This window comes from Pseudophryne corroboree, assembly GCF_028390025.1.
Source record: "Pseudophryne corroboree isolate aPseCor3 chromosome 2 unlocalized genomic scaffold, aPseCor3.hap2 SUPER_2_unloc_1, whole genome shotgun sequence".
NCBI classification, from domain to species: Eukaryota; Metazoa; Chordata; class Amphibia; order Anura; family Myobatrachidae; genus Pseudophryne; species Pseudophryne corroboree.
This window is the reverse complement of record NW_026967488.1, coordinates 480,918-508,195: the sequence shown is the minus strand read 5'-3', so window position 1 is coordinate 508,195 and position 27,278 is coordinate 480,918. Positions and strand designations below refer to the sequence as shown.

Here is a 27,278-nt window from a genome sequence, read left to right as displayed (position 1 = left end):
AATGTGTACGAGGAACGCTGCTGTGTGGTGTAACATGTATAAGGAGCGCTGCTGTGTGGTGTAACGTGTATAAGGAGCGCTACTATGTGCTGTAACATGTATAAAGAGCACTGCTGTGTGATAAAACATGTATAAGGAGCGCTGCTGTGTGGTGTAACGTGTATAAGGAGCGCTGCTGTGTGATGTAATGTGTATAAGGAGCACTGCTGTGTGGTGTAACATGTATAAGGAGCGCTGCTGTGTGGTGTAGCGTGTATAAGGAGCGCTGCTGTGTGATGAAACGTGTATAAGGAGTGCTGCTGTGTGATGTAACGTGTATAAGGATCGCTACTGTGTGATGTAACGTGTATAAGGAGCGCTGTGGTGTGATGTAATGTGTATAAGGAGCGCTACTGTGTGCTGTAACGTGTATAAGGAGCACTGCTGTGTGATATAACATGTATAAGGAGCGCTGCTGTGTGATGTAACGTGTATAAGGATCGCTACTGTGTGGTGTAACATGTATAAGGAGCGCTGCTGTGTGATGTAACGTGTATAAGGAGCGCTGCTGTGTGGTGTAACATGTATAAGGAGCGCTGCTGTGTGGTGTAGCGTGTATAAGGAGCGCTGCTGTGTGATGAAACGTGTATAAGGAGTGCTGCTGTGTGATGTAACGTGTATAAGGATCGCTACTGTGTGGTGTAACATGTATAAGGAGCGCTGCTGTGTGATGTAACGTGTATAAGGAGCGCTGCTGTGTGATGGAACGTGTATAAGGGGCGCTGCTGTGTGATGGAACGTGTATAAGGAGCACTACTGTGTGCTGTAACGTGTATAAGTAGCACTGCTGTGTGATATAACATGTTTAAGGAGCGCTGCTGTGTGGTGTAACGTGTATAAGGAGCGCTGCTGTGTGGTGTAATGTGTATAAGGAGCGCTACTGTGTGGTGTAACGTGTATAAGGGGCGCTGCTGTGTGGTGTAACGTGTATAAGGAGCACTACTGTGTGATGTAACGTGTATAAAGAGCGCTACTGTGTGGTGTAACATGTATAAGGAGCGCTGCTGTGTGGTGTAACGTGTATAAGGAGCGCTACTGTTTGCTGTAACATGTATAAGGAGCACTGCTGTGTGATAAAACATGTATAAGGAGCGCTGCTGTGTGGTGTAACGTGTATAAGGAGCGCTGCTGTGTGATGTAACATGTATAAGGAGCGCTGCTGTGTGGTGTAACGTGTATAAGGAGCGCTGCTGTGTGGTGTAACATGTATAAGGAGCGCTGCTGTGTGATGTAACGTGTATAAGGAGCGCTGCTGTGTGATGTAACGTGTATAAGGAGCACTGCTGTGTGATGTAATGTGTACGAGGAGCGCTGCTGTGTGGTGTAACATGTATAAGGAGCGCTGCTGTGTGGTGTAGCGTGTATAAGGAGCACTGCTGTGTGATGTAATGTGTATAAGGAGCGCTGCTGTGTGGTGTAACATGTATAAGGAGCGCTGCTGTGTGGTGTAACGTGTATAAGGAGCACTGCTGTGTGATGTAACGTGTATAAGGAGTGCTGCTGTGTGATGTAACGTGTATAAGGAGCGCTGCTGTGTGATGTAACGTGTATAAGGAGCGCTGCTGTGTGGTGTAACGTGTATAAGGAGCGCTGCTGTGTGATGTAACGTGTATAAAGAGTGCTGCTGTGTGATGAAACGTGTATAAAGAGTGCTGCTGTGTGATGAAACGTGTATAAGGAGTGCTGCTGTGTGATGTAACGTGTATAAGGAGCGCTGCTGTGTGATGTAACGTGTATAAGGAGCGCTGCTGTGTGGTGTAACGTGTATAAGGAGCGCTGCTGTGTGATGTAACCTGTATAAGGAGCGCTGCTGTGTGATGTAACGTGTATAAGGAGCGCTGCTGTGTGGTGTAACGTGTATAAGGAGCGCTGCTGTGTGATGTAACCTGTATAAGGAGCTCTGCTGAGTGGTGTAATGTGTATAAGGAGCGCTGCTGTGTGATGTAACATGTATAAGGCACTCTACTGTGTGGCGATGTGTATAATGAGCACTACTGTGTAGCATTATGTTTCTAAGGAGTGCTACTGTGTGCTGCATCCTGTACAAGGGGCGCTACTGTGTGCTGCATCCTGTACAAGGGGCGCTACTGTGTGCTGCATCCTGTACAAGGGGCGCTACTGTGTGATGTAACGTGTATAAGGAGCGCTGCTGTGTGATGGAACGTGTATAAGGAGCGCTGCTGTGTAATGTAACGTGTATAAGGAGCGCTACTGTGTGATGTAATGTGTATAAGGAGCGCTGCTGTGTGATGTAACGTGTATAAAAAGCGCTACTGTGTGATGTAACGTGCATAAGGAGCGATACTGTGTGATGTAACGTGCATAAGGAGCGCTACTGTGTGATGTAACGTGTATAAGGAGCGCTACTGTGTGATGTAACATGTATAAGGAGCACTGCTGTGTGATAAAACATGTATAAGGAGCGCTGCTGTGTGGTGTAACGTGTATAAGGAGCGCTGCTGTGTGATGTAACATGTATAAGGAGCGCTGCTGTGTGATGTTACGTGTATAAGGAGCACTGCTGTGTGATGTAATGTGTACGAGGAGCGCTGCTGTGTGGTGTAACATGTATAAGGAGCGCTGCTGTGTGGTGTAACGTGTATAAGGAGCGCTACTGTGTGCTGTAACATGTATAAGGAGCACTGCTGTGTGATAAAACATGTATAAGGAGCGCTGCTGTGTGATGTAACATGTATAAGGAGCGTTGCTGTGTGATGTAACGTGTATAAGGAGCACTGCTGTGTGATGTAATGTGTACGAGGAGCGCTGCTGTGTGGTGTAACATGTATAAGGAGCGCTGCTGTGTGGTGTAACATGTATAAGGAGCGCTGCTGTGTGATGAAACGTGTATAAGGAGTGCTGCTGTGTGGTGTAACATGTATAAGGAGCGCTGCTGTGTGGTGTAACATGTATAAGGAGCGCTGCTGTGTGATGTAACGTGTATAAGGAGCGCTGCTGTGTGATGGAACGTGTATAAGGAGCGCTGCTGTGTGCTGTAACGTGTATAAGGAGCACTACTGTGTGATGTAATGTGTACGAGGAGCGCTGCTGTGTGGTGTAACATGTATAAGGAGCGCTGCTGTGTGATGTAACGTGTATAAGGAGCGCTGCTGTGTGATGTAACGTGTATAAGGAGCGCTACTGTGTGGTGTAACATGTATAAGGAGCGCTGCTGTGTGATGAAACGTGTATAAGGAGTGCTGCTGTGTGGTGTAACGTGTATAAGTAGCGCTGCTGTGTGCTGTAACGTGTATAAGGAGCACTACTGTGTGATGTAACATGTATAAGGAGCGCTACTGTGTGGTGTAACATGTATAAGGAGCGCTGCTGTGTGATGAAACGTGTATAAGGAGCGCTGCTGTGTGGTGTAACGTGTATAAGTAGCGCTGCTGTGTGATGTAACGTGTATAAGGAGCGCTACTGTGTGATGTAACGTGTATAAGGAGCGCTACTGTGTGATGTAACGTGTATAAGGAGCGCTACTGTGTGATGTAACGTGTATAAGGAGCGCTACTGTGTGATGTAACGTGTATAAGGAGCGCTGCTCTGTGATGTAACGTGTATAAGGAGCGCTGCTGTGTGATGTAACGTGTATAAGGAGCACTGCTGTGTGGTGTAACGTGTATAAGGAGCGCTACTGTGTGATGTAACGTGTATAAGGAGTGCTGCTGTGTGATGTAACGTGTATAAGGAGTGCTGCTCTGTGATGTAACGTGTATAAGGAGCGCTGCTGTGTGATGTAACGTGTATAAGGAGCGCTACTGTGTGATGTAACGTGTATAAGGAGTGCTGCTCTGTGATGTAACGTGTATAAGGAGCGCTGCTGTGTGGTGTAACGTGTATAAGGAGCGCTGCTGTGTGATGTAACGTGTATAAGGAGCGCTACTGTGTGATGTAACGTGTATAAGGAGCGCTACTGTGTGATGTAACGTGTATAAGGAGCGCTGCTGTGTGATGTAACGTGTATAAGGAGCGCTACTGTGTGATGTAACGTGTATAAGGAGCGCTACTGTGTGATGTAACGTGTATAAGGAGCGCTGCTGTGTGATGTAACGTGTATAAGGAGCGCTACTGTGTGATGTAACGTGTATAAGGAGTGCTGCTCTGTGATGTAACGTGTATAAGGAGCGCTGCTGTGTGGTGTAACGTGTATAAGGAGCGCTGCTGTGTGATGTAACGTGTATAAGGAGCGCTACTGTGTGATGTAACGTGTATAAGGAGCGCTACTGTGTGATGTAACGTGTATAAGGAGTGCTGCGGTGTGATGTAACGTGTATAAGGAGCGCTGCTGTGTGATGTAACGTGTATAAGGAGCGCTGCGGTGTGGTGTAACGTGTATAAGGAGCGCTGCTGTGTGATGTAACGTGTATAAGGAGCGCTGCGGTGTGGTGTAACGTGTATAAGGAGCGCTGCGGTGTGGTGTAACGTGTATAAGGAGGGCTGCTATGTGATGTAATGTGTATAAAGAGCGATGCTGTGTGATGTAACGTGTATAAGGAGCGCTGCTGTGTGGTGTAATGTGTATAAAGAGCGATGCTGTGTGATGTAACGTGTATAAGGAGCGCTGCTGTGTGATGTAACGTGTATAAGGAGCGCTGCTGTGTGATGTAACGTGTATAAGGAGTGCTGCTGTGTGGTGTAATGTGTATAAAGAGCGATGCTGTGTGATGTAACGTGTATAAGGAGCGCTGCTGTGTGGTGTAATGTGTATAAAGAGCGATGCTGTGTGATGTAACGTGTATAAGGAGCGCTGCTGTGTGATGTAACGTGTATAAGGAGCGCTGCTGTGTGATGTAACGTGTATAAGGAGCGCTGCGGTGTGGTGTAACGTGTATAAGGAGCGCTGCGGTGTGGTGTAACGTGTATAAGGAGGGCTGCTATGTGATGTAATGTGTATAAAGAGCGATGCTGTGTGATGTAACGTGTATAAGGAGCGCTGCTGTGTGGTGTAATGTGTATAAAGAGCGATGCTGTGTGATGTAACGTGTATAAGGAGCGCTGCTGTGTGATGTAACGTGTATAAGGAGCGCTGCTGTGTGATGTAACGTGTATAAGGAGTGCTGCTGTGTGGTGTAATGTGTATAAAGAGCGATGCTGTGTGATGTAACGTGTATAAGGAGCGCTGCTGTGTGGTGTAATGTGTATAAAGAGCGATGCTGTGTGATGTAACATGTATAAGGAGCGCTGCTGTGTGGTGTAATGTGTATAAAGAGCGATGCTGTGTGATGTAACGTGTATAAGGAGCGCTGCTGTGTGATGTAACGTGTATAAGGAGCGCTGCTGTGTGATGTAACGTGTATAAGGAGCGCTGCTGTGTGATGTAACGTGTATAAGGAGCGCTGCTGTGTGGTGTAATGTGTATAAAGAGCGATGCTGTGTGATGTAACGTGTATAAGGAGCGCTGCTGTGTGGTGTAATGTGTATAAAGAGCGATGCTGTGTGATGTAACGTGTATAAGGAGCGCTGCGGTGTGGCGTAACGTGTATAAAGAGCGATGCTTTGTGATGTAACGTGTATAAAGAACGGTGCTGTGTGGTGTAACATGTATAAGGAGCGCTGCTGTGTGGTGTAACATGTATAAGGAGCGCTGTGGTGTGATGTAACGTGTATAAGGAGCGCTGCTGTGTGGTGTAACATGTATAAGGAGCGCTACTGTGTGCTGTAACGTGTATAAGGAGCACTGCTGTGTGATATAACATGTATAAGGAGCGCTGCTGTGTGGTGTAACGTGTATAAGGAGCGCTACTGTGTGGTGTAACGTGTATAAGGAGCGCTGCTGTGTGGTGTAATGTGTGTAAGGAGCGCTGCGGTGTGGCGTAACGTGTATAAGGAGCGCTGCTGTGTGGTGTAATGTGTGTAAGGAGCGCTGCTGTGTGATGTAACATGTATAAGGAGCGCTGCTGTGTGGTGTAATGTGTGTAAGGAGCGCTGCGGTGTGGCGTAACGTGTATAAGGAGCGCTGCTGTGTGGTGTAATGTGTGTAAGGAGCGCTGCTGTGTGATGTAACATGTATAAGGAGCGCTGCTGTGTGATGTAACATGTATAAGGAGCGCTGCTGTGTGGTGTAACATGTATAAGGAGCGCTGCTGTGTGGTGTAACATGTATAAGGAGCGCTGCGGTGTGATGTAACGTGTATAAGGAGCACTGCTGTGTGATGTAACATGTATAAGGAGCGCTGCTGTGTGGTGTAACATGTATAAGGAGCGCTGCTGTGTGGTGTAACATGTATAAGGAGCGCTGCGGTGTGATGTAACGTGTATAAGGAGCACTGCTGTGTGGTGTAACGTGTATAAGGAGCGCTGCGGTGTGGTGTAACGTGTATAAGGAGCGCTGCTGTGTGGTGTAATGTGTGTAAGGAGCGCTGCGGTGTGGCGTAACGTGTATAAGGAGCGCTGCTGTGTGGTGTAATGTGTGTAAGGAGCGCTGCGGTGTGGCGTAACGTGTATAAGGAGCGCTGCTGTGTGGTGTAACAGGTATAAGGAGCGCTGCGGTGTGGCGTAACGTGTATAAGGAGCACTGCTGTGTGGTGTAACATGTATAAGGAGCGCTGCGGTGTGGCGTAACGTGTATAAGGAGCGCTGCTGTGTGGTGTAATGTGTGTAAGGAGCGCTGCGGTGTGGTGTAACATGTATAAGGAGCGCTGCTGTGTGGTGTAATGTGTGTAAGGAGCGCTGCGGTGTGGCGTAACGTGTATAAGGAGCGCTGCTGTGTGGTGTAATGTGTGTAAGGAGCGCTGCGGTGTGGTGTAACGTGTATAAGGAGCGCTGCTGTGTGGTGTAATGTGTGTAAGGAGCGCTGCGGTGTGGTGTAACGTGTATAAAGAGCGCTGCTGTGTGGAGAAATATGAATTGTGGACACTATTGCCCCTTAATGGAACAAAAAAACATTTTTTGGGTGGTGTGCGCTGTCCCTATTTTGAATACGTGGGGGGGCCCATGGCATATTGTTGCATCTGGGCCCACCACTCTCTAGTACCACCACTGCCTGTACCCCTGTCACCCACTGTCTCTCCCTGCATTCTCTTGTCTTCTGTGGTCACCCTCTAATTCCCCCTGCCTCTCTCTCTGTCACCCACTGCTGGGTTCCGCCTCTGTCTGTGCTTGCATTGAATGGATTTAAAAAATGACAAATAGACAACAGTTAATGGGGGTCATTCCGAGTTGATCGCTAGCTGAAAATGTTCGCTGCGCTGAGGTAAAAAAAAGTCACTTCAGCGCATGCGTATGCGGCACAATGTGCACGCGCAACGTACTTTCACAATGGCCGATGTATTTTCACACAAGGTCTAGCAAAGCCGCAGAGTGATTGACATGAAGTGGGCGTTTCTGGGTGTTCAACTGACCGTTTTCAGGGAGTGCTCGAAAAAACGCAGGCGTGCCAGGAAAAATGCAGGCGTGGCTGGCCGAACGCAGGGCGTGTTTGTGACGTCAAATCCGGAACTGAATGGTTTGAAAGCGCTGAGTAGGTCTGAAGCTACTCAGAAACTGCACAATATAATTTTGCCGCCGCCATGCGATCCTTTTGTTCGCACTTCTGCTAAGCTAAGATACACTCCCAGAGGACGGCGGCTTAGCGTTTGCACGGCTGCTAAAAACTGCTAGCGAGCGAACAACTCGGAATGACCCCCAATGTCGGATATTGTTATTATACACACTTCTCTTCTGATTTTATATTTCACCATTTTAACAGTTAAATAATGACATATTTTAATGCATACCAATAAAGTGATAAACTTTTCATAAAAATAGTTTGAGTCCCAGTGCACCCTGGTAAACAGGGCCAATTCTTGCCCTTGTGGTGCCCCGGGCAAAAAATAGGGGCGTGGCTTAATATGGGGGCGTGGCCAGTCACGCCCCCATTTGTAGCGCCGCTGAAAGGAAATAAAAGAAACAAAAAACAAAGTATACTATACCCCGCTCCTGATTCCAGACCTGCAGACCTCCGCCGGCGCCGCTCTTCTCCTCGGATCTATGGGGGAGACGTCAGTCATGACGTCTCTCCCATAGCACAGCATAGGCACTAGAGGTCAATTATGTCCCCTAGCGTCTGTGCCACAATGATGTGCGGTGCGCGATGACGCACAGCAAAGGTCCTCTCCATGAAGGGAAACTAGACGCTTAGCGTCTGATTCCCTTTACAGCGGGGGGGGACCAGCGCCACAAAGGGAAACTAGACGCTTAGCGTCTGGTTCCCTTCGCACAGCGGGGGGGGGGAGGGGCACTGCTGGGGGGCACACTGCACAGTGGCGGATCTTGCCATGGTGCGGCGCCCTCCGGATGGCGCCGGCACCCTCCGAAGGCGGCGCCCCGGGCAAAAGTCCTGCCTGCCCGTGGCAAGATCCGCCACTGCTGGTAAACTACTTACTTTCTTCTTCCGTTATATTGTGAGGTTAAGTAGAGGGCAGCACCTCTTATATATTTCGGCGGGCAGTCCCCGGCCCGTTTTAAGTAAATTTGAGATAGGACAATAATATTAAATAATAATAATAATAAAAATAATAATAATAATAATTACTATAGATACCTAATATATATGTACTTGTGCGGGATTTGTTCTCTGTGTATATTGGATACTAAGGGTATCACCCAGGTGCAGGAGGGAGACATTCGTCATAGGAAGAGATGTATTAGAACACGAGGACATGCACTGAGACTGGGGGGAGGGAGGGTCAGGGGGAACAGGAGGAAGCGTCACCTCACAGAAAGGGTAGTGGATAAGTGGAATGGCCTCCCATCAGAGGTGGTAGAGGGTAAGACAGTAGAGCAATGTAAACATGCCTGGGATAGACATAAGGATCTCCTTACAGAGAAATAAGGATCTGATAGGGTCTGAGGTTACCAGAAGGATAAATAAAAGGGGCAGACTAGGGGTCTATTCATGAAGCAGTGCAAACTGCAAAGTGTGGAGAAGTGAGCCTGTGGAGAAGTTGACCATGGCAACCAATCAGCTGCTCCGTACAGTTGTATAGTATGCAAATTATAAATGTTACTGCAATGCTGATTGGTTGCCATGGGCAACTTCTCCACTGGCTCACTTCTCCACCATTTTTACTGTTTCATGAATAGGCCCCCAAATGAAATCACAGTCTATGTTTCCATGTATTTATGATAGAGACGTCATTGTACAAATGGATGTTATTAGACAACTGTTACTCTGCGTACTTAGATACATCTGTGCAAAACGCGAATCACATTTTGTTGACATAACCTGTCCCAGCTCGCCAGTGTGCGCACTGTATCCTGCACGATTTCTCTCCGAGTGCGTTAGGTGATCAAGCACACACATACGCACAAATGCAGACCGGGGACAAGGGAGGGGAACGCCCTCGCATTCTGCAGCATAGGTGCAAATATACGCTGATGTCGGTGATACGGCGTAAGCCAGGTGCACATGCTGCAGAGGACGAGGACTGCGCATACGTGCGGAATTACGATATTTCTGCGTGTGAGTCTTTCTGCGCTATTTACTCCTGTTCTGCTATCACCGCTGCATCCGCCCCTCTGTGCGTCTCACCTGACGTGTAGTAATGAGTGATAATAGACAGCACTACAGTATAAACTACATATTTATCATTAGTTTACTCTACTTATCTACACATCGCCTGTGAGAGAAACTGTCACTCGCAACCTACAGTAAGCTGGAGAACTGCTAAACTACACAGACGTACCCTGTATACACCTGCAACTCACCATCCACACAGAGCTACGTATGTTTCTATGTACAGAGAGCTATATACTCCCAGTACACATGTACAGTATACGCTCAATACCGACTGCATATACTGTACTCCCAATACACATACTCCCAATACACATATGCTGTACTCTCAATACACATATCATGTACTCCCAATACACATGTACAGTATACGCTCAATACCGACTGCATATACTGTACTCCCAATACACATACAGTACAGTATACGCTCAATACAAACTGTATATACTGTACTCCCAGTACACATATACTCCCAATACACATATACTGTACTCCCAATACACATACTATCCTGAGTACACATATACTCCCTAAACACATATACAGTATACGCTCAATACAGACTGTATATACTGTACTCCCAGTACACATGTACAGTATACTCTCAATACAGACTGTACATATTGTGCTCCCAGTACACATGTACAGTATATGCTCAATACAGACTGCATATACTGTACTCCCAGTACACATGTACAGTATACTCTCAATACAAACTATATATATATATATATATATATATATATATATATATATATATATACACTGTACTCCCAGTACACACAGTATGCTCTCAATAAAGACATGTATATACTGTACTCCCAATAATAATAATAATAATTTTATTTATATAGCGCTCTTTCTCCAACAGGACTCAAGGCGCTTTACAGACATCAAAAACAATACACATGATACAGAGGATTTGAGTAATACAATAATAGACAAGCAACACAGACATAAAAGAAAACCTTAAGCCCACAGAAAGCATAGTGCAGGATTGGTGGAGGCATTTTGGGTAATAACTTCCAAGGGTTGTGTATTCCACCCTCACAGGTACCAAGTGCGGCAGCCATCTTGGGCGCTCCGCGTAGGATTACCCAGGGTGGAATAGTCCACCCCTAGAAGAGATGACACAAAATGGGGGTGATTTCAGAGTCCTACAGTTTAGAGTAGGGTTCCAACAAAACCACAAGGTCCATGTATTTTTCATCCCATCCACAAGTGTACCATATGGGGCAGCCATGTTGGGCGCACTTTGAAGGTTACACTGTGGGAGGTGAGCCATAAAAGGGCCAGGTTCATATATGGGAAAACTGATGCTTGTGTTGTAGTATGATGTACCCTGTATATAGGGCGCAATGGCAGGGTGTGCAATCAGTGGAGGTAAACATTACAGGAAAAACACACGGTGGGGTGGAAGCAATACACATATACAGTACAGTATACGCTCAATACAAACTGTATATACTGTATTCCCAATACACATATACAGTATACGCTCAATACAGACTGTATATACTGTAGTCCCAATACACATATACAGTACAGTATACGCGCAATACAAACTGTATATACTGTATTCCCAATACACATATACAGTATACGCTCAATACAGACTGTATATACTGTAGTCCCAATACACATATACAGTACAGTATACGCTCAATACAAACTGTATATACTGTATTCCCAATACACATGTACAGTATACGCTCAATACAGACTGTATATACTGTACTCCCAGTACACATACAGTATACGCTCAATACAGACTGCATATACTGTACTCCCAATACACATATACAGTACAGTATACGCTCAATACAGACTGTATATACTGTACTCCCAATACACATATACTCCCAATACACATATACTGTACTCCCAATACACATACTATCCTGAGTACACATATACTCCCTAAACACATATACAGTATACGCTCAATACAGACTGTATATACTGTATTCCCAACACACATGTACAGTATATGCTCAATACAGACTGTATATACTGTACTCCCAGTACACATGTACAGTATACTCTCAATACAGACTGTATATATTGTGCTCCCAATACACATGTACAGTATACGCTCAATGCAGACTGTATATACTGTATTCCCAACACACATGTACAGTATACGCTCAATACAGACTGTATATACTGTACTCCCAGTACACATGTACAGTATACGCTCAATACAGACTGGATATACTGTACTCCCAATACACATATACTAGTCTCAGTACACATATACTGTACTCCCAATACACATAGCCCATAGCAACCAATCAGATTCTATCTATTATCTTCTAGAAGCAGCTGGATAAATGTAAAAAAAATCTAATTTGTTGCTATGGGCAACATCACCATTTCTAAAAAAAACCTCCCACCTTAGTAAATTTCCCCCATACACTCCCAATGCACACGATGCAGCCCCACATCCCTGACTCACATCCTGAAGATCACCTGCCCCACCGTGGCCATGACTGAGGGCTGTCAGGAATGTCTGTGCGCTGATCTCCCAGCTCTGTGACAGGCGTCCAGGTATGAGGAAGAGAGCGAGAAAGTGCCAAACCCCAGACTGCTCTCTCTGGAGGGTGGGGAGTGGCTCACAGCTGCCCCTGGGTCATTGTCAAGTTCCCCAGGTCTGTTATCACAGGTGTACTGTCCAGGTACCAGTGCAGAGGGGTAACGTAGAGGTGAGTACCTGCACATCTCTCACTACACAGTCACTCCTCACCATGCTGCACACTGCTAACCAATATACAGAACTGAGGCACAGTGGTCAGCATCGCTGCATCACGGCACTGGGGGGCATGGACAATTGGAAAATACTGTGCATGTCAGCACGCTGCAAAGGGAGGGGGGGGGGGGGGGGGGGGAGTACTTGTTCCCCTTAGCAGCTGACCTGGGTGCCCGTGGGCTACTCCAAAAGGCTCCGGTAAACAGTACCCACCTCCCCTTCTCTGGGTAGGCGAGTACTTCGAGGCGTAAGCCTGGGACCGTGTTGAACCCCAAGGTTGAGTGTGGAGTGGTCCCTTTAAGAGAGTGTGAGTGATAGTTGTGTACTGTGGGGGTCATTCCGAGTTGATCGCTCGCTAGCTACTTTTAGCAGCTGTGCAAATGCATAGTCGCCGCCCATGGGGGAGTGTGCGATCGCCTGTGCAGCCGAGCGGGACGAAAAAGTATTTTGCAGTATCTGAGTAGCTCTGGACTTAAGCTGGGTACACACTGACAGATATATCTGCAGATGGTACACACTGGCCAACCACCACTGCCATCTGCAGATATATCTGTTGCAGAGGACATTGGCCAATTAATCTTTCCTCTGTACACACTGGCAGATTGTCATCATGAAATGTGCCAAATATTCCCGCAATTTACATAATGGCCCAGCCTACTAGTGAGTACGCAAGAAAAGAAAATAGGCCTTTTTCCCACTGTTTTCTCTCCCACTTTCTCTCTCGCTCCTACCATCTCCCACTGTCTCTCTCATGCTCCCTGTCTCCCACTGTCTCTCTCCTACCATCTCCCACTGTCTCTCTCATGCTCCCTCTGTCTCCCTCATGCTCCCTCTGTCTCCCACTGTCTCTCTCATGCTCCCTCTGTCTCCCACTGTCTCTCTCATGCTCCCTCTGTCTCCCACTGTCTCTCTCATGCTCCCTCTGTCTCCCACTGTCTCTCTCATGCTCCCTCTGTCTCCCACGGTCTCGCTCCTACCATCTCCCACTGCCTCTCATGCTCCCTCTGTCTCCCACTGTCTCGCTCCCTCCATCTCCCACTGTCTCACTCCCTCTGTCTCCCACTGTCTCGCTCCCTCTGACTCCCACTGTCTCTCTCGCTCCTACCATCTCCCACTGCCTCTCTCATGCTCCCTCTGTCTCCCACTGTCTCGCTCCCTCCATCTCCCACTGTCTCGCACTCGGGTTCTATACTCCCTCTATGGGTGTCGTGGACACCCACAGAGGGAGAATCACTTACCTCGCCGGTATTCCAGCGGCGGTATGGTGCCCCATTCGGGATCCCAGCGGCGGTATTGTGACAGCCGGGATCCAGACGAGCAGTATGCTGACCGCATACCGGCATCTTGTTTTTATTATGTGTTTGTAATAAATTTACTTTTTTAAATAGTGTGCTTTTACAGTTGATTACCCGCCATTATTTCTGTCTCTTCTCCTTGCCTATTCTATTTTTACTCTTGGAGCGTTTGTGCTACAACTTTTTATTACTAATAATAATCCTTCTATCGGAGGGAGCAAGTTTTTAGAAGCTGCATCCTACCAATATTCCAAGAGATGCGCAGATAGTTATTAACGCTTACTCTAGTGGCCACGCGTTACGGGGGCATGAATTTAAAAAAATAACTAAAATAAAACTTTTTACAAAATTATTTTCGTCCCACCAGGAAATCTCCTGGTAAAATTGACTGCAAATTTACACCTATCTGCATCTGTGCAGTATGTATGGGTGCAATGAGGACATATACAGCATGTATGTGTGCAGTCACCATGTATGCAGAATGTGTGTGTGCAGTCACCATGTATGCAGCATGTATGTGTGCAGTCACCATGTATGCAGCATGTATGTGTGCAGTCACCATGTATGCAGCATGTATGTGTGCAGTCACCATGTATGCAGCATGTATGTGTGCAGTCACCATGTATGCAGAATGTGTGTGTGCAGTGGGCATGTATGCAGCATGTATGTGTGCAGTGGGAATGTATGCAGAATGTGTGTGTGCAGTCACCATGTATGCAGCATGTATGTGTGCAGTCACCATGTAAGCAGCATGTATGTGTGCAGTCACCATGTATGCAGCATGTATGTGTGCAGTCACCATGTATGCAGCATGTATGTGTGCAGTCACCATGTATGCAGCATGTATGTGTGCAGTCACCATGTATGCAGCATGTATGTGTGCAGTCACCATGTATGCAGAATGTGTGTGTGCAGTGGGCATGTATGCAGCATGTATGTGTGCAGTGGGAATGTATGCAGAATGTGTGTGTGCAGTCACGATGTATGCAGCATGTATGTGTGCAGTCACCATGTAAGCAGCATGTATGTGTGCAGTCACCATGTATGCAGAATGTGTGTGTGCAGTCACCAAGTATGCAGCATGTGTGTGTGCAGTCACCATGTAAGCAGCATGTGTGTGTGCAGTGGGCATGTAAGCAGCATGTATGTGTGCAGTGGGCATGTATGCAGCATGTATGTGTGCAGTGGGAATGTATGCAGCATGTATGTGTTCAGTCACCATGTAAGCAGCATGTATGTGTGCAGTGGGCATGTATGCAGCATGTATGTGTGCAGTGGGCATGTATGCAGCATGTATGTGTGCAGAGGGCATGTATGCAGCATGTATGTGTTCAGTCACCATGTAAGCAGCATGTATGTGTGCAGTGGGCATGTATGCAGCATGTATGTGTGCAGTGGGAATGTCTGCCTGATCTATGTGCGCTGTTGCCATGTATGCAGCATGTATGTTTGCAGTGGGCATGTATGCAGCATGTATGTGTGCAGTGGGCATGTATGCAGCATGTATGTGTGCAGTGGGCATGTATGCAGCATGTATGTGTTCAGTCACCATGTAAGCAGCATGTATGTGTGCAGTGGGCATGTATGCAGCATGTATGTGTGCAGTGGGAATGTCTGCCTGATCTATGTGTGCAGTTGCCATGTATGCAGCATGTATGTGTGCAGTGGGCATGTATGCAGCATGTATGTGTGCAGTGGGCATGTATGCAGCATGTATGTGTGCAGTGGGCATGTATGCAGCATGTATGTGTTCAGTCACCATGTAAGCAGCATGTATGTGTGCAGTGGGCATGTATGCAGCATGTATGTGTGCAGTGGGAATGTCTGCCTGATCTATGTGTGCAGTGGGCATGTAAGCAGCATGTATGTGTGCAGTGGGAATGTCTGCCTGATCTATGTGTGCAGTGGGCATGTAAGCAGCATGTATGTGTGCAGTGGGCATGTAAGCAGCATGTATGTGTGCAGTGGGCATGTAAGCAGCATGTATGTGTGCAGTGGGCATGTATGCAGCATGTATGTGTGCAGTGGGAATGTCTGCCTGATCTATGTGTGCAGTGGGCATGTAAGCAGCATGTATGTGTGCAGTGGGCATGTAAGCAGCATGTATGTGTGCAGTGGGCATGTAAGCAGCATGTATGTGTGCAGTGGACATGTATGCAGCATGTATGTGTGCAGTGGGCATGTAAGCAGCATGTATGTGTGCAGTGGGCATGTAAGCAGCATGTATGTGTGCAGTGGGCATGTAAGCAGCATGTATGTGTGCAGTGGGCATATAAGCAGAATGTGTGTGTGCAGTCACCATGTATACAGCATGTATGTGTACAGTCACCATGTATACAGCATGTATGTGTGCAGTGGGAATGTCTGCCTGATCTATGTGTGCTGTTGCCATGTATGCAGCATGTATGTGTGCAGTGGGAATGTCTGCCTGATCTATGTGTGCTGTTGCCATGTATGCAGCATGTATGTTTGCAGTGGGCATGTATGCAGCATGTATGTGTGCAGTAGAGATGAGCGGGTTCGGTTTCTCTGAAACCGAACCCGCACGAACTTCATGTTTTTTTTACGGGTCCGAGCAGACTCGGATCCTCCCGCCTTGCTCGGTTAACCCGAGCGCGCCCGAACGTCATCATGACGCTGTCGGATTCTCGCGAGACTCGGATTCTATATAAGGAGCCGCGCGTCGCCGCCATTTTCACACGTGCATTGAGATTGATAGGGAGAGGACGTGGCTGGCGTCCTCTCCATTAGAAATTAGATTAGAAGAGAGAGAGAGATTGTGCAGAGTCAGACAGAGTTTACCACAGTGACCAGTGCAGTTGTTGTTAGTTAACTTTTATTTATTTTAATATAATATATCCGTTCTCTGCTATATCCGTTCTCTGCCTGAAAAAAAACGATACACAGCAGCAGCCAGTCACACAGTGTGACTCAGTCTGTGTGCACTCAGCTCAGCCCAGTGTGCTGCACATCAATGTATAAAAGGCAAAGCTTATAATAATTGTGGGGGAGACTGGGGAGCACTGCAGGTTGTTATAGCAGGAGCCCCCAGGAGTACATAATATTATATTAATTTAAAATTAAACAGTGCACACTTTTGCTGCAGGAGTGCCACTGCCAGTGTGACTAGTGGTGACCAGTGCCTGACCACCAGTATAGTAGTATATTGTTGTATGTATTGTATACTATCTCTTTATCAACCAGTCTATATTAGCAGCAGACACAGTACAGTGCGGTAGTTCACGGCTGTGGCTACCTCTGTGTCGGCAGTCGGAACTCGGCAGGCAGTCCGTCCATCCATAATTGTATTACAATATATACCACCTAACCGTGGTATTTTTTTTTCTTTCTTTATACCGTCGTCATAGTGTCATACTAGTTGTTACGAGTATACTACTATCTCTTTATCAACCAGTGTACAGTGCGGTAGTTCACGGCTGTGGCTACCTCTGTGTCGGCAGTCGGCAGGCAGTCCGTCCATCCATAATTGTATTATTATTATAATATATACCACCTAACCGTGGTTTTTTTTTCATTCTTTATACCGTCATAGTGTCATACTAGTTGTTACGAGTATACTACTATCTCTTTATCAACCAGTGTACAGTGCGGTAGTTCACGGCTGTGGCTACCTCTGTGTCGGCAGTCGGCAGGCAGTCCGTCCATCCATAATTGTATTATTATTATAATATATACCACCTAACCGTGGTTTTTTTTTCATTCTTTATACCGTCGTCATAGTGTCATACTAGTTGTTACGAGTATACTACTATCTCTTTATCAACCAGTGTACAGTGCGGTAGTTCACGGCTGTGGCTACCTCTGTGTCGGCAGTCGGCAGGCAGTCCGTCCATCCATAATTGTATTATTATTATAATATATACCACCTAACCGTGGTATTTTTTTTTCTTTCTTTATACCGTCGTCATAGTGTCATACTAGTTGTTACGAGTATACTACTATCTCTTTATCAACCAGTGTACAGTGCGGTAGTTCACGGCTGTGGCTACCTCTGTGTCGGCAGTCGGCAGGCAGTCCGTCCATCCATAATTGTATTATTATTATAATATATACCACCTAACCGTGGTTTTTTTTTTCATTCTTTATACCGTCGTCATAGTGTCATACTAGTTGTTACGAGTATACTACTATCTCTTTATCAACCAGTGTACAGTGCGGTAGTTCACGGCTGTGGCTACCTCTGTGTCGGCAGTCGGCAGGCAGTCCGTCCATCCATAATTGTATTATTATTATAATATATACCACCTAACCGTGGTTTTTTTTTCATTCTTTATACCGTCGTCATAGTGTCATACTAGTTGTTACGAGTATACTACTATCTCTTTATCAACCAGTGTACAGTGCGGTAGTTCACGGCTGTGGCTACCTCTGTGTCGGCAGTCGGCAGGCAGTCCGTCCATCCATAATTGTATTATTATTATAATATATACCACCTAACCGTGGTTTTTTTTTCATTCTTTATACCGTCGTCATAGTGTCATACTAGTTGTTACGAGTATACTACTATCTCTTTATCAACCAGTGTACAGTGCGGTAGTTCACGGCTGTGGCTACCTCTGTGTCGGAACTCGGCAGGCAGTCCGTCCATCCATAATTGTATTATATACCACCTAACCGTGGTTTTTTTATACCACCTAACCGTGGCAGTCCGTCCATAATTGTATACTAGTATCCAATCCATCCATCTCCATTGTTTACCTGAGGTGCCTTTTAGTTCTGCCTATAAAATATGGAGAACAAAAAAGTTGAGGTTCCAAAATTAGGGAAAGATCAAGATCCACTTCCACCTCGTGCTGAAGCTGCTGCCACTAGTCATGGCCGAGACGATGAAATGCCAGCAACGTCGTCTGCCAAGGCCGATGCCCAATGTCATAGTACAGAGCATGTCAAATCCAAAACACCAAATATCAGAAAAAAAAGGACTCCAAAACCTAAAATAAAATTGTCGGAGGAGAAGCGTAAACTTGCCAATATGCCATTTACCACACGGAGTGGCAAGGAACGGCTGAGGCCCTGGCCTATGTTCATGGCTAGTGGTTCAGCTTCACATGAGGATGGAAGCACTCAGCCTCTCGCTAGAAAACTGAAAAGACTCAAGCTGGCAAAAGCAGCACAGCAAAGAACTGTGCATTCTTCGAAATCCCAAATCCGAATTCCGAGCCCACCCGCTGGCGGTGATGCAGGGCAGTCTGGAGCGACTGCTGATGCTGACATCTGGTCCGGACTGAAGGACCTGACAACCATTACGGACATGTCGTCTACTGTCACTGCATATGATTCTCTCACCATTGATAGAATGGTGGAGGATTATATGAGTGACCGCATCCAAGTAGGCACGTCAGACAGTCCGTACTTATACTGGCAGGAAAAAGAGGCAATTTGGAGGCCCTTGCACAAACTGGCTTTATTCTACCTAAGTTGCCCTCCCACAAGTGTGTACTCCGAAAGAGTGTTTAGTGCCGCCGCTCACCTTGTCAGCAATCGGCGTACGAGGTTACATCCAGAAAATGTGGAGAAGATGATGTTCATTAAAATGAATTATAATCAATTCCTCCGCGGAGACATTGACCAGCAGCAATTGCCTCCACAAAGTACACAGGGAGCTGACATGGTGGATTCCAGTGGGGACGAATTGATAATCTGTGAGGAGGGGGATGTACACGGTGATATATCGGAGGATGATGATGAGGTGGACATCTTGCCTCTGTAGAGCCAGTTTGTGCAAGGAGAGATTAATTGCTTCTTTTTTGGTGGGGGTCCAAACCAACCCGTCATTTCAGTCACAGTCGTGTGGCAGACCCTGTCACTGAAATGATGGGTTGGTTAAAGTGTGCATGTCCTGTTTTGTTTATACAACATAAGGGTGGGTGGGAAGGGCCCAAGGACAATTCCATCTTGCACCTCTTTTTTCTTTTATTTTTCTTTGCGTCATGTGCTGTTTGGGGAGGGTTTTTTGGAAGGGACATCCTGCGTGACACTGCAGTGCCACTCCTAGATGGGCCAGGTGTTTGTGTCGGCCACTAGGGTCGCTAATCTTACTCACACAGCTACCTCATTGCGCCTCTTTTTTTCTTTGCGTCATGTGCTGTTTGGGGAGGGTTTTTTGGAAGGGACATCCTGCGTGACACTGCAGTGCCACTCCTAGATGGGCCCGGTGTTTGTGTCGGCCACTAGGGTCGCTTATCTTTCTCACACAGTCAGCTACCTCATTGCGCCTCTTTTTTTCTTTGCGTCATGTGCTGTTTGGGGAGGGTTTTTTGGAAGGGACATCCTGCGTGACACTGCAGTGCCACTCCTAGATGGGCCAGGTGTTTGTGTCGGCCACTAGGGTCGCTAATCTTACTCACACAGCTACCTCATTGCGCCTCTTTTTTTCTTTGCGTCATGTGCTGTTTGGGGAGGGTTTTTTGGAAGGGACATCCTGCGTGACACTGCAGTGCCACTCCTAGATGGGCCCGGTGTTTGTGTCGGCCACTAGGGTCGCTTATCTTTCTCACACAGTCAGCTACCTCATTGCGCCTCTTTTTTTCTTTGCGTCATGTGCTGTTTGGGGAGGGTTTTTTGGAAGGGACATCCTGCGTGACACTGCAGTGCCACTCCTAGATGGGCCAGGTGTTTGTGTCGGCCACTAGGGTCGCTAATCTTACTCACACAGCTACCTCATTGCGCCTCTTTTTTTCTTTGCGTCATGTGCTGTTTGGGGAGGGTTTTTTGGAAGGGACATCCTGCGTGACACTGCAGTGCCACTCCTAGATGGGCCCGGTGTTTGTGTCGGCCACTAGGGTTGCTAATCTTACTCACACAGCTACCTCATTGCGCCTCTTTTTTTCTTTGCGTCATGTGCTGTTTGGGGAGGGTTTTTTGGAAGGGACATCCTGCGTGACACTGCAGTGCCACTCCTAGATGGGCCCGGTGTTTGTGTCGGCCACTAGGGTCGCTGAGCTTAGTCATCCAGCGACCTCGGTGCAAATTTTAGGACTAAAAATAATATTGTGAGGTGTAAGGTGTTCAGAATAGACTGAAAATGAGTGTTAATTATGGTTATTGAGGTTAATAATACTATGGGATCAAAATGACCCCCAAATTCAATGTTTTAAGATGTTTTTTAGGGTTTTTTGAAAAAACCACCCGAATCCAAAACACACCCGAATCCGACAAAAAAAATTCGGTGAGGTTTTGCCAAAACGCGGTCGAACCCAAAACACGGCCGCGGAACCGAACCCAAAACCAAAACACAAAACCCGAAAAATTTCAGGCGCTCATCTCTAGTGTGCAGTGGGCATGTATGCAGCATGTATGTGTGCAGTGGGCATGTATGCAGCATGTATGTGTTCAGTCACCATGTAAGCAGCATGTATGTGTGCAGTGGGCATGTATGCAGCATGTATGTGTGCAGTGGGAATGTCTGCCTGATCTATGTGTGCAATGGGCATGTAAGCAGCATGTATGTGTGCAGTGGGCATGTAAGCAGCATGTATGTGTGCAGTGGGCATGTATGCAGCATGTATGTGTGCAGTGGACATGTAAGCAGCATGTATGTGTGCAGTGGACATGTAAGCAGCATGTATGTGTGCAGTGGGCATGTAAGCAGCATGTATGTGTGCAGTGGGCATGTAAGCAGCATGTATGTGTGCAGTGGGAATGTCTGCCTGATCTATGTGTGCTGTTGCCATGTATGCAGCATGTATGTGTGCAGTGGGCATGTAAGCAGCATGTATGTGTGCAGTGGGCATGTATGCAGCATGTATGTGTGCAGTGGGCATGTAAGCAGCATGTATGTGTGCAGTGGTCATGTAAGCAGCATGTATGTGTGCAGTGGGCATGTATGCAGCATGTATGTGTGCAGTGGACATGTAAGCAGCATGTATGTGTGCAGTGGGCATGTATGCAGCATGTATGTGTGCAGTGGGCATGTATGCAGCATGTATGTGTGCAGTGGGCATGTATGCAGCATGTATGTGTGCAGTGGGCATGTAAGCATGTATGTGTGCAGTGGGCATGTATGCAGCATGTATGTGTGCAGTGGGCATGTAAGCAGCATGTATGTGTGCAGTGGGCATGTATGCAGCATGTATGTGTGCAGTGGGAATGTCTGCCTGATCTGTGTGTGCTGTTGCCATGTATGCAGCATGTATGTGTTCAGTATGTGGAGAACCTCAGCAAGCTCTGGCAGTGAGGTGGTTACTGCAGCAGAGAGCAGTCACTGCCGTCAGGGTGTCATAGGGGGCGCTACTGTATGGCACTGATGCAGTCCAGACTCAAGCACACAGGGTTAGGGTTATTATCCTCACCCAGGGTCACAGGATCACAATACAGAGCTGTCTCGTGGGTCACCATCAGGCGATGGTCTACAGAAACCCGTGTAATTATATAAACATTGCAGAGGTCCTGTAGGGTGCTCGCAATGAGAGGGTATGCATAGGAGCTACCTGTACGCACCGCCAATATAATGAGTAGCTGTGCCCTCTCCTGCCCGCCAGGTCTCCGAGATCGAGAACCCAGAAGTGACTGTCCCACCAGCTCAGGCTTCCCCAGACCCCCCGAACTGTGCGGCACTGGCACCCTCACACATGCTGCAGCCACCCTAATGCTCCTCTGGCACTGGCACCCTCACACATGCTGCAGCCACCCTCCTGCTCCTCTGGCACTGGCACCCTCACACATGCTGCAGCCACCCTCCTGCTCCTCTGGCACTGGCACCCTCACTCATGCTGCAGCCACCCTCCTGCTCCTCTGGCACTGGCACCCTCACACATGCACTGGCACCCTCCTGCTCCTCTGGCACTGGCACCCTCACACATGCTGCAGCCACCCTCCTGCTCCTCTGGCACTGGCACCCTCACACATGCTGCAGCCACCCTCCTGCTCCTCTGGCACTGGCACCCTCACACATGCTGCAGCCACCCTCCTGCTCCTCTGGCACCCTCACACATGCTGCAGCCACCCTCCTGCTCCTCTGGCACTGGCACCCTCACACATGCTGCAGCCACCCTCCTGCTCCTCTGGCACTGGCACCCTCACACATGCTGCAGCCACCCTCCTGCTCCTCTGGCACTGGCACCCTCACACATGCTGCAGCCACCCTCCTGCTCCTCTGGCACTGGCACCCTCGCATATGCTGCAGCCACCCTCCTGCTCCTCTGGCACTGGCACCCTCACACATGCTGCAGCCACCCTCCTGCTCCTCTGGCACCCTCACACATGCTGCAGCCACCCTCCTGCTCCTCTGGCACCCTCACACATGCTGCAGCCACCCTCCTGCTCCTCTGGCACTGGCACCCTCACACATGCTGCAGCCACCCTCCTGCTCCTCTGGCACCCTCACACATGCACTGGCACCCTCCTGCTCCTCTGGCACTGGCACCCTCACACATGCTGCAGCCACCCTCCTGCTCCTCTGGCACTGGCACCCTCACACATGCTGCAGCCACCCTCCTGCTCCTCTGGCACTGGCACCCTCACACATGCTGCAGCCACCCTCCTGCTCCTCTGGCACCCTCACACATGCTGCAGCCACCCTCCTGCTCCTCTGGCACTGGCACCCTCACACATGCACTGGCACCCTCCTGCTCCTCTGGCACTGGCACCCTCACACATGCTGCAGCCACCCTCCTGCTCCTCTGGCACTGGCACCCTCACACATGCTGCAGCCACCCTCCTGCTCCTCTGGCACTGGCACCCTCACACATGCTGCAGCCACCCTCCTGCTCCTCTGGCACTGGCACCCTCGCACATGCTGCAGCCACCCTCCTGCTCCTCTGGCACTGGCACCCTCACATATGCTGCAGCCACCCTCCTGCTCCTCTGGCACCCTCACACATGCTGCAGCCACCCTCCTGCTCCTCTGGCACCCTCACACATGCTGCAGCCACCCTCCTGCTCCTCTGGCACTGGCACCCTCACACATGCTGCAGCCACCCTCCTGCTCCTCTGGCACCCTCACACATGCACTGGCACCCTCCTGCTCCTCTGGCACTGGCACCCTCACACATGCTGCAGCCACCCTCCTGCTCCTCTGGCACTGGCACCCTCACACATGCTGCAGCCACCCTCCTGCTACTCTGGCACCCTCACACATGCTGCAGCCACCCTCCTGCTCCTCTGGTACTGGCACCCTCACACATGCTGCAGCCACCCTCCTGCTCCTCTGGCACTGGCACCCTCGCACATGCTGCAGCCACCCTCCTGCTCCTCTGGCACCCTCACACATGCTGCAGCCACCCTCCTGCTCCTCTGGCACCCTCACACATGCACTGGCACCCTCCTGCTCCTCTGGCACTGGCACCCTCACACATGCTGCAGCCACCCTCCTGCTCCTCTGGCACTGGCACCCTCACACATGCTGCAGCCACCCTCCTGCTCCTCTGGCACCCTCACACATGCACTGGCACCCTCCTGCTCCTCTGGCACTGGCACCCTCACACATGCTGCAGCCACCCTCCTGCTCCTCTGGCACTGGCACCCTCACACATGCTGCAGCCACCCTCCTGCTCCTCTGGCACTGGCACCCTCACACATGCTGCAGCCACCCTCCTGCTCCTCTGGCACTGGCACCCTCACACATGCTGCAGCCACCCTCCTGCTCCTCTGGCACTGGACTCTCAGCGCTCCCTCTCCTATGCCACCAAAGCCAGGTGCTGCCACATTCCTCTCCCCTCTATAGAGCCTCTAGCCAATGCTGGCCTGTACTGTCTTTACAGCTAGCCTCCTCACTGACACTAACATTGTGACACACACACACACACACACTGACAGACACACACACACACACACACACACACACACTGACTGTCACACTGAGGCACACACACTGACACTCAGACTGAGGCATGACACACACACACAGAGGCACACACACTGACACTCACACAATGAGACACAAACTGACAATGAGAAACACATACTCACTGAGACTCATGAAGAGAGACACACATGCACTACCTCAGCAGATACGCACAGACACAGCTCCACCGTAATTACCTCCAAGTCGAGTGACTGTCACTGTGGGAGCCACTCTCAGAGGGAAGGCAAGCAGGGCTGCAGACAGAACGGCCGGGGCCTGTCAAAGTTATTCGTGGCCTAATCACAGAGCTGTGGACCCGCCCCCTTATTTTTAAAAATAAGATTTTACTCACCGGTAAATCTATTTCTCGTAGTCCGTAGTGGATGCTGGGACTCCGTAAGGACCACGGGGAATAGCGGCTCCGCAGGAGACTGGGCACAACTAAAGAAAGCTTTAGGACTACCTGGTGTGCACTGGCTCCTCCCACTATGACCCTCCTCCAGACCTCAGTTAGGATACTGTGCCCGGAAGAGCTGACACAATAAGGAAGGATTTTGAATCCCGGGTAAGACTCATACCAGCCACACCAATCACACCGTACAACTCGTGATACTATACCCAGTTAACAGTATGAACATAACAGAGCCTCTCAACAGATGGCTCAACAATAACCCTTTAGTAAGGCAATAACTATATACAAGTATTGCAGACAATCCGCACTTGGGATGGGCGCCCAGCATCCACTACGGACTACGAGAAATAGATTTACCGGTGAGTAAAATCTTATTTTCTCTGACGTCCTAAGTGGATGCTGGGACTCCGTAAGGACCATGGGGATTATACCAAAGCTCCCAAACGGGCGGGAGAGTGCGGATGACTCTGCAGCACCGAATGAGCAAACACTAGGTCCTCCTCAGCCAGGGTATCAAACTTGTAGACTCTTGCAAAAATGTTTGAACCCGACCAAGTAACAGCTCGGCAAATTTGTAAAGCCGAGCCCCCTCGGACAGCCGCCCAAGAAGAGCCCACTTTCCTCGTGGAATGGGCTTTTTACAGATTTAGGGTGCGGCAGTCCAGCCGCAGAATGTGCAAGTAGAATCGTGCTACAGATCCAGCGAGCAATAGTCTGCTTAGAAGCAGGAGCACCCAGCTTGTTGGGTGCATACAGGATAAATAGCGAGTCAGTTTTCCTGACTCCAGCCGTCCTGGAAACATATACTTTTCAGGGCCCTGACTACGTCCAGTAACTTGGAATCCTCCAAGTCCCAAGTAGCCGCAGGCACCACAATAGGTTGGTTCACATGAAAAACTGATACCACCTTAGGAAGGAATTGGGAACGAGTCCTCAATTCCGCCTTATCCATATAAAATACAGATAAGGGCTTTTGCATGAAAAGCCGCCAATTCTGATACACGCCTGGCCGACGCCAAGGCCCACAGCATGACCACTTTCCACGTGAGGTATTGTAGCTCCACGGATTTAAGTGGTTCAACCCAATGCGACTTCAGGAAATCCAACACCACGTTGAGATCCCACGGTGCCACTGGAGGCACAAACGGGGGCTGACTATGCAGCACTTCCTTAACAAAAGTCTGAACTTCAGGCAGTGAAGCCAGTTCTATTTTGGAAGAAAATCGATAGAGCCGAAATCTGGACCTTAATGGAACCCAATTTTAGGCCCATAGTCACCTCTGACTGTAGGAAGTGCAGAAATCGACCTAGCCGAAATTCCTCCTTTGGGGCCTTCCTGGCCTCACAGCACGCAACATATTTCCGCCATATGCGGTGATAATGGTTTGCGTTCACTTCTTTCCTAGCTTTAATTAGCGTAGGGATAACTTCCTCCGGAATGCCCTTTTCCTTAAGGATCCGGCGTTCAACCGCCATGCCGTCAAACGCAGCCGCGGTACGTCTTGGAACAGACAGGCCCCTGCTGCAGCAGGTCCTGTCTGAGCGGCAGAGGCCATGGGTCCTCTGAGATCATCTCTTGGAGTTCTGGGTACCAAGCTCTTCTTGGCCAATCCGGAACAATGAGTATAGTTCTTACTCCTCTCCTTCTTATTATCCTCTGTACCTTGGGTAAGAGAGGCAGAGAAGGGAACACATACACCGACTGGTACACACACGGTGTTACCAGAGCGTCCACAGCTATCGCCTGAGGGTCCCTTGACCTGGCGCAATATCTTTGTAGCTTTTTGTTGAGGCGGGACGCCATCATGTCCACCTGTGGCCTTTCCCAACGGTGTACAATCATTTGGAAGACTTCTGGATGAAGTCCCCACTCTCCCGGGTGGAGGTCGTGTCTGCTGAGAAAGTCTGCTTCTCAGTTGTCCACTCCGGGAATGAACACTGCTGACAGTGCTAACACATGAATTTCCGCCCATCGGAGAATCCTTGTGGCTTCTGCCATCGCCATCCTGCTTCTTGTGCCGCCCTGTTGGTTTACATAAGCGACCGCCGTGATGTTGTCTGACTGGATCAGCACCGGCCGGTGTTGAAGCAGGGGTCTAGCCTGACTTAGGGCATTGTAAATGGCACTTAGTTCCAGAACATTTATGTGTAGGGAAGTCTCCTGACTTTTCCATAGGCCTTGGAAGTTTCTTCCCTGTGTGACTGCCCCCCAGCCTCGAAGGCTGGCATCCGTGGTCACCAGGACCCAGTCCTGTATGCCGAATCTGCGGCCCCCTAGAAGATGAGCACTCTGCAGCCACCACCACAGCGACACCCTGGCCCTTGGAGACAGGGTTATCCGCCGATGCATCTGAAGATGCGACCCGGACCACTTGTCCAACAGATCCCACTGGAAGATCCTTGCATGGGACCTGGCGAATGGAATTTCTTCGTAAGAAGCTACCATCTTTCCCAGGGCTCGCGTGCATTGATGCACCGAC

The 27,278-nt window shown here is 48.8% G+C and overlaps 1 protein-coding gene across 2 annotated transcripts in view; it reads right to left on the bottom strand.

Moving 5' to 3' along the window:
• Positions 1 to 27,278, bottom strand: part of LOC134983034 (V-set domain-containing T-cell activation inhibitor 1-like) — a 145,243-nt gene that overhangs the window by 96,981 nt on the left and 20,984 nt on the right. Inside the window, exon 1 of one of the 2 annotated variants that reach the window (XM_063948729.1) lies at positions 11,997 to 12,091. The exons of the other annotated variant lie outside the window; for it this stretch is intronic. Within the exon in view, the coding sequence (XP_063804799.1) occupies positions 11,997 to 12,028 (32 nt within the window). The 5' untranslated portion in view covers positions 12,029 to 12,091. Of the gene's footprint in view, positions 1 to 11,996; positions 12,092 to 27,278 lie in introns of those variants that run through there. 2 annotated transcript variants of the gene reach the window in all.